At 41.6% G+C, this 8,286-nt stretch overlaps 1 protein-coding gene across 1 annotated transcript; it reads left to right on the top strand.

Annotated features, from left to right (window-relative positions):
* The first annotated feature begins 247 nt into the window (after positions 1 to 247).
* Positions 248 to 8,208, top strand: LOC306733919 (reticulon-4-interacting protein 1 homolog, mitochondrial-like). Its single transcript, XM_079215230.1, has 9 exons — positions 248 to 611; positions 692 to 843; positions 2,104 to 2,172; positions 2,572 to 2,696; positions 3,168 to 3,216; positions 3,324 to 3,460; positions 3,964 to 4,147; positions 5,772 to 5,867; positions 6,905 to 8,208. The coding sequence occupies exons 1-9, from the start codon at positions 314 to 316 to the stop codon at positions 7,070 to 7,072; spliced, it is 1,278 nt and encodes a 425-aa protein (XP_079071356.1). The 5' UTR covers positions 248 to 313; the 3' UTR covers positions 7,073 to 8,208.
* Positions 8,209 to 8,286: the final 78 nt, after the last annotated feature.

Genomic DNA, 8,286 nt, shown 5'->3' with positions numbered 1-8,286 from the left:
TGTAGCCATCTAGCTATCTTAGTCCTTGAGAGGTTTGCTATCGGCTGTGTTTTGTCACAGTGGTTTTTATTTCCGCCTAATGTGACGCTGGATAATACACTTCACGTTCCCACAGGCGCTGTCGCTTATTCATTTGACCTATTAACGTTATGTATGTTTTTTTTTGCGTTTGCTTTGAGCGCTGACGACCTCGGCGTGCTAATATTAGCTGAGTAGCTACCTAGCCATCCAGCTAGCTAACTTAGTGACAAGTGCTCTTCCAAAAGACTGAATGCGTCAACAGCTGGCTTTATAGGCAGTGAAGGACGACTTGATGGGTTCTGTCAAAGCTATGGCATCGACCAGGTTACTGTGTTTGTTCAACGCGAAAGCAGCACACTCGACCAAAACAGTAGCCAGTGCATACTGGAGTGTGTGCCTCAGGAGGCACATATGCAGCTCACCTTCAAGGCTGCATGGCTGTATGTCAGCCTGGGTCATGGATCAGTATGGCTCTAACGGGGCCCTGAAATACACAGAGGAACTCCCGGTGCCCACTGTCAGCTCTCCCAGCGAGGTGCTGATTAAAGTCCATGCAGCTAGTCTCAACCCTCTTGATATATCTATGAGGGGTAAGTGTGTGAACACAATGATGACATAATCTGTGATTTGTAGTTTGTTTTATTATACCTGCATGCTTTGTCATTTTCAGGTGGTTATGGAGCTAAATTGCTTAAATTCAGAAGGCATCCATTGTCTGTGATGGACAATGATAGTGAGTTCCCTCTGATTCTGGGTCGTGACGTGTCTGGTGTCGTGGTGGACTGTGGATCTGAGGTTGCACATGTTGTTCCTGGAGATGAGGTATAAGCTGCACTGCACACCTATCTTTAATAACTGTATTCATAATTTGATTTTGCCATGGAAGACAGTATGGCAATACAAGGCCATGCTATTAAACAGACAAGAAAAAACAATGGGAAGAGGGAGGGTTACAGATTATTATATGTTTCTATTTTATAAATAATGTGACCATAGGAACACATGCATGCATGCTTTGCTCCAACACACACTTAGTTTTACATAAACAGACAACAAATGGTTAAGACCAGGTGTGAAAATCCAATACTGACCTTGTTATATTCCAGAGAGAGGAGGGCATGATGTTGCATAATTTGACAATGCTGCAATATACTAGATTATTCGAAAATCAATTGAGAAAGCATTTATTGACAAGAAAACCAGAAACCAATGTATTTTTTGTGGTTCATCCAGCAAATTGAGTAACAAGGAACATTCATCATCATCTTGACGCAAACGTCATATAAAATCCAACATTGCCATAAAACTGTTCGGCTCATTAATTTGCAAATCTGTCCACGCTGTTTTAATACAGTGGTTCACAACCTGAGGTCCTGATATCCTGGGGCAGGATGATCAACAGTTTAGGAACAAAAGTTCTATAATACAACATTATTTTGTTTCTATTATTATTATTATTATTATTATCCTATTTTTTTTTTCTCAGAAAGAAAAAATAAACAGTCCACCTGGTTATAACTCATTGACATAATGGAACCAGTGACGAGGTCATAAGTAGGCATTGCTTAATTTTAAGGTGTCACAAGTCAAAAAGGTTAGGTACCACTGATCTAACGCACCCAAATATATTAGTAGTAAAATAAATGGCTACTGTAGTACTGATTTTTGTTGTCATCGCATTGCATGCAACTTCATAGTCAATTCATCCACAGACATTTTCCTGGAAGAAAGTCTACGATTTTTCTGCTTGGTCATCACATGAATAATATCTGCTATCTACCGCTACTGTGCTGCCTCCCACATTTCCACATTACTGTCTTCCTGCAGATACAAATGGGATTATGCAAATTCAACTTAAAGTGAATGTAATTAAATAATAGAACAATATACTGTTAAAACAAATCACCAGACCGTATTCTCGATGTATTGTTCCATCAGTTTAAAAATGTCTTTGGAAAACGCATTATGAGAGGAGATCTGCCGAGTAAGAGCTTAATAGCCAATTAATGAGGTTAAATAAATAAGTGTAGGTGGTTAAATTGAGTCGTGTCCAGCATGTTAAATGTCATATTTGTGTTCCAGGTATGGGCTGCTGTTCCCCCATGGAAACAAGGCAGTTTGGCAGAATTTGTGACTCTAACAGAGTTTGAGGTGAGTCACAGAGGTAGTAGAGTTAGAAGTTATTGCTTTTCATCATCAATTGACTAATTTAAATCAACTTTCCTGCCCGTATGTTTTCAAACAAATGAAAAGAGTTGATTAAGAGCTCTTGTATGAATAGTAAATTAAGTCTGGACGAAGTGCACCCTGTTATGTAATCCTACAGTAAAAGAGGTAATCAGGATTAAGTTGGTTTGGGTGCAGGAGCCACTGTGGCACCAATTATAGAGACACAAATTGCCCTCTGTTTTCTTCCTCTTTTATTTTATTCAGCAGAATAGCGAGCTGCCCTCACAGTCGATCTGATGAATAGACTGAGCTTTTACATTTTTAATTAAAAAATATTGGTGTATATGTTGATTTATTTCTAACTCCTGGCTGTTTTTGCAGGTTTCCCATAAACCAAAATTATTGAGTCACACAGAGGCAGCATCGATCCCCTATGTAGCCAACACGGCTCTGTCTGCTCTTGTCAATGCAGGTGGTCTTTGCAGAGACAGCTCTTCAAATAAAAGGCAAGCACCAGCCTGATTGTGTCCAGATACTGGATACTGTAACCTTTTATTGAACCCCATCACCATTTATACACAGAAGTTAGAACATTAGACGTGTGAATCAGAGCATCGGGGAAGAGAATAAGTCTCTGAGAACTATTACAAAAGGCCATCAAACCTTGAATGAATTCTTTAAAGTCTTGGAGTTTCCAGTTGAGTTCTTTTTCTGTTAAATCAGTCCAGCCATGCAGAACTATACTTTTGACACATTTGACACATTTTTTGTCACATTCATTTTAGTGGTAGGGCTGGTCTTCTGTTTCATTCTAATTGCCATCAAAAGGGTTTTAGATCCTGCATTTTAACCTGTAGACTGTGAAAATCTTCCGTTTTACCTCCAGTGTTCCTCTGCTTGAAGTAGCTTTGTTTAAATGAGTCACACAGTAATTAAATGACCCTCTGGTTGCTGTTTTTTTTTTTTCTCCCTCCTAGAGTTTTGATCACTGGAGGATCGGGAGGCGTTGGAACATTTTCTATTCAGGTAAGGGAGAGTGTATGTTTGACATCTTTGAAACGCTGTATGTTAGTAAGGCCACTTGCTTTGTATGTGTGTATATTTCATTTTCGCTCTACTCTGTGTGCCACTAGTTATTGAAGGCCTGGGGTGCCCACGTAACTGTTACCTGCTCACAGAACGCCAAAGGCCTCGTTAGAGGGCTGGGGGCCGATGAGGTCGTGGACTACACCGCAGGAGATTCGCTTGAACAGCTAGAAATGATGGAGAAGTATGTGTAGTTGCTGTGAAAAGTGCCGTTTTTTAATGTATTATGTGGCGACATCGGAGCAGAATGTTCTTGACTAGCTCCAAGTTTACTACTGAAGTATCATTACAGTCATTGCCAGTTTAGTGAAGGTGCTAATGAGAAGAAATCCTCCAGGACTGCGACAATTGTGTTCCTTTCTCCTCTTTTTAAACACACCCTGAATGTGGTAAACATCTCCCTGTCATCATGGCACAACAGCTCCCTGAATGGCTATGTAGTTTCCATGGAAACCAGAGCTCAAGGTCTCAGTGGATGAATGTTCACCTCCTCGTCCCCTCTCTGAAACAAAACTGGTCAATCCTGGCTTTTGCTTGACGACAAAACACTCTTATAAATTAGGGAAATCCTCCAGCAATAAGGAGGCTACTGACCCGAGATGATTAAACATGCAATGCTCTTATAACCACTAACCTACTATGAAGTGCTTATTTTTGGTATTTTAAACAGTGTGTTTTTACTGTCAGGTTTGACGTGATCTTGGACAACGTGGGCGGGGAAACGGAGCAGTGGGCGATGGGCCTGCTGAAGCCCTGGTCTGGGGCAAAGTACGTCACGCTGGTGACACCCTTACTCCTCAACACCGATTCCCTGGGCTTACTGGACGGGATGTTACAAGCTGGATGCTCCCTGCACAGCAAGGTCACACAGGTAAGATGAGCAAAACAAACGTTCAATTTCAACACGCATTCAAACAGAGCTGATGACGCTGCTGTTTGTGGTCTGACATGCACATCCATTCACCCCGCTAACTTTTACTGTCCTGTTTATTTTTCCAGGTATTTTTCGTGAAGCATTAGCATGGGTGTGGACCACAGGTGTTCCCAAACTGAAATACTTAATCATCAGTGGCTTGGAAAGATAATGTTGCATAATGGGTGTACACCTGTTCCAGCCAGAGGTTTTACATGTATTTCTATTCAGTTGATCAAATGAATCGAAGTTCAGTGGAAATGGGGAAGGAACAATTATGTTATAACTTGACTTGGCTTCAATACATATTCTCTCTTTGTAAAGGTTTATGCTTGAGCTGTAGAAATACACCCTGGAGGGTTTAATTAATCTGACTGTGTGCAGCAGAAAAGGGAGTTCCACCATTAAGCGTTTCAGTCCCTGCATAGGTGTAAGCCCTGTGTTGTTGCATGTAGGTTTTTGTTTAGGTTATTGCTCTGTTAGTGGCGTGCATGTGTGATGAGGGTCATGGGTGACTAGGCGAGGACAGGGTGGAACTGCTCAAGGGACTGAGTCAAGTTGTTCCGGGCATTGGTGACAGTACGGCTGGCAGTGTTGGATTTGTGAGGACGGGACTCTGAGTGTGGGCGTTCTAGATGCGATGTGTGTGCATGCATGTGTTTGCTGCTGAACCAGCAGTATTTGGTGTTTGTGCAGAATGTAGCTGGCTATCTCCACCCAGCAAATACCAGTGTTTGTGTGTTTCTTGCCAAGCCTCCGAGCCCCTTTGTCCACGGTCGCAGCCAGCTGGTCAGTTTGGCCGGGCTCAGCCACATCAGTCACACCCTCATTGCCCAGCTCTAGACCTCACGCCCTTTTCATCGGGGACATCACAGCACAACTGAGCCCTCTAGTGTTCAACTTCTTGTCAGCACTGACTCTTTTTTTTTCTAAAGCAAGCCGGAATATATTCATCAGAAGCTAAAGAAGTGTTGAATATTAAGATTAGTACATGATGGTTTCTTTTTTCCTTCTCCTATTTAGTTTTAGATACCTCCCGGTGCACCTTTTTATTGAGATTGTGTGTTTTTCATGTAACATAATTCAATTGGCAAAACTAAAATACCTTTTTTCAGTGGGTGGATGCCATGTCTAGGAATAACCAAACAGTTACCGTAAAATACAATTGTAATCATTATATGTGAAATCTCAGTGAGGAAAACTCGCTACTCTAGCTACTTTACAGGTAGGTAACTGGTCTATCAGCAAATATGTATTGATCAGTTTTTATTCCATGTAATCCATGCTTGTACTTCTGACTCTTGGTATTTTCAAGTCAATGTGGTTATGGATATAATGTGTCTATTTTGGCTTTTGTTTTGTGACTCAAAATATTTAGATTTTGACTTTCTACAAATTTTCCTCTTTCAGTAGTGAGCTCATTGTATTTGTATCTCTGTCATGAAACTCTTCATGAAAGGTAGGACGCATTGAGATATTTTGTTTGTTGACTCAATATTTGTATACCCAGATATAACCACTCTGTGTTCTTTTATACTCTGTGAGGTGCACACCTGCCTGACTTTTAATTGTTGTCTCTTAGAACATAATATCAAGTGGAGTCTTCTATCGGTGGGGATTTTATGCGCCAGATGGGCCGGCCCTGGATGAGGTCAGCAAGCTGGTGGATGCAGGGATGGTACTGTACTGCCTCATTACTGATATCATACATGCTACTTGTCATGCAGAACGACCTATGCTGACAGAATGGGGCGATGTAAATTCTCTAATTTTCACACCAATCACAGCCTGATGGGGAAATCCATGCAGGGATGGAGATCATACAGCATATTAAATATGAACATACCAGGGATTCCATACATGCCGGTATTCAAGGCTCCCCTGGGCTTTTGTTAAGGAGTGAACATCGCATTCCCGCTGTGCACGCTTGGCTTCTGGGCGATTGAGTCAGGCGCCAGGAGACGATGAATGGATTTTTAAACAGTGCTGAGCAGCCATTCGCAAAAAGCGTGTGGGACCTCGGTCCTTTTGTCCCGGAGCTTACAGCGAGCGGCACACTCAGACCAGTGGCGGGAAGCTATGGGCATCACAAAAAACACACACATGCTGTCTGCAGGTCCTATTCTCAATCAGAAGTGTGGATGGTTTCCAGTGTGACGCAACTGCGCTCGCCATTCATTGTTAACGACGAGAGATGCTGACCAGAATAACAAGCCTGGACGCGCGTGTTGTGGGACTAGCAGAGGATTGTCCAGCCTCATCACATTCCTTATCTCTCCCACACTTTATCACATTTACAGCTATGAGAGCAGAGATGATGTAGCTTTTGGATATTTGCTTGTCTAAATTGATTCAAAATTCTTACTATAATTTCCCAGAACATCTATAGTATGCACCTTTTTATATTTGGGTCCAGTAGCAGTTGATAGAGAAATTATTATTTTGTCTGGTTTAGAGCACTCACTGCATGGAGTTTATCCCATAAATGTTATATGCATATGTTGTCACAGAAAAATGTAATCAAACTGTCTACACTAATAGTGCTGTCTTATAAATCAGTCCACTCATCCCATGCCCATTAAAACAAAAGCCGAATACTATTCATCCCATGGTTATGCTGAGGGTTTAAATCTGATCTCTTAATTGTTTCCTGACTTTGCTTCCTGATTGATTTTAAGCTCATATTCATGATATTTTTCTGCTTGTTCACTGCAGATCCTGCCAGTAGTGGAGGCCCAGTTTCCATTTACCCAGGTGCCCCAGGCTTTTCAGAAGTTGGAGGATGGTCACGCCAGAGGGAAGACGGTAGTCAGGGTGGCTGAAGAGGATGACCAACAGCCCGAGGAGTTGGTGCAAAACAGCCGCTCAGACTGCAGAGTCTGAGCGAGAAGTACAAGAAACGGCCAAGCAAAACCAGAGACAGTGGGCAGAGTATGAGTTGAGCCGTGATTCCTCTCACCTTTTTTAAAAGGCTATTCTTGACAGCTGCAGCTTGTTTACCAAAGAGAGCAGAGGTGCTGCTGTGATGCAGCAGACTACAAGCGTGACCTGAGCTTGTAATGGGAGCGTGCCAACTGTTGCTTTTGGTAAAGCTTATTTCTTCCTGTACTGTCCGGAAGTTTTCACAAGAGTTATGCAGCATTCCTGTCTTGGGGAAGTTAGAATGATTACCAGCCATGGACTTATAAATGCCATTTAGGTCAGCACCCAGCTGTTACAACCAGACTTTCGGTAGCTTTCTGATTGCTGCAACCTATCCAGTAAGGAGTCTCATAATAAACTAGGAGGGCACACTGAGAGCGAAGACCTCCGACGAGGCAACGCCTCTCCAAATTGAATGGAATCCTTGGCCCATGCTACACCCTCCCACAGAAGTTTCATTAAATCATAAATTGGGGGACAGTTGTTTTTTCCTGAAAAACAGACATGCAGAACTACACCGAAAACATGGTGGAGGTTTATTTTGCGTTTGTCCATGTTGAGTCGTTTGACAACCACCATGTCGTAACCATGGGAATCTTTCCCAACATTATGTTGCATCTCACATTGAGTAAGTTAGTCATTTATTATTTGGGCAAAAACAAATAGTGAAACTTGAAATCCGAAGCATTAAGTCTGTACCTTGTTGTAAACCAAGTGCTGCTCGATGTTGTGTACAATGTATTAAACACATTTATTGACAAAAATACGTTTATTATTCTGAAAACAAGAGTTGTGTGCTGTATAATTGCTGTATAATTTTGATTAAACAAAGAAAAAAGTCATGGGAACTTGTATTGTTTGTTTCCTCATATTGCATGCAGCTTGAAAATGTGTGTGTGTGTGTGTGTGTGTGTGTGTGTGTGTGTGTGTGTGTGTGTGTGTGTGTGTGTGTGTGTGTGTGTGTGTGTGTGTGTGATCTCACAAACGATGTTGCTTACAAATATGGAAAAGTTTTAACACTGTTTGACATAATTATCAGGCGAACAGATGTACTGTAGTCAATGAAAAGACAAAAATAAGCCTGAGGATATATTACTGGTTAAGTATAAAATATGACGTATTTAAAATTCAGACAGCTCTAGATAGTAATACATTCTTACGGATTTATCCACAGC

The sequence above is a fragment of the Taurulus bubalis genome (genome assembly GCF_910589615.1).
Source record: "Taurulus bubalis genome assembly, chromosome: 3".
NCBI classification, from domain to species: Eukaryota; Metazoa; Chordata; class Actinopteri; order Perciformes; family Cottidae; genus Taurulus; species Taurulus bubalis.
This window is presented reverse-complemented; position numbering and strand designations above follow the sequence as displayed.

What these genes read in the sequence shown, in the direction of transcription:
- LOC306733919 (XM_079215230.1), top strand. Translation starts at nt 314, where the DNA reads ATGGGTTCTGTCAAAGCTATGGCATCGACCAGGTTACTGTGTTTGTTC. An exon ending in TGCACAGCAAGGTCACACAG is followed by an intron (nt 4,148 to 5,771) that starts GTAAGATGAGCA and finishes GTTGTCTCTTAG; the next exon opens with AACATAATATCAAGTGGAGT. An exon ending in AGCTGGTGGATGCAGGGATG is followed by an intron (nt 5,868 to 6,904) that starts GTACTGTACTGC and finishes TGTTCACTGCAG; the next exon opens with ATCCTGCCAGTAGTGGAGGC.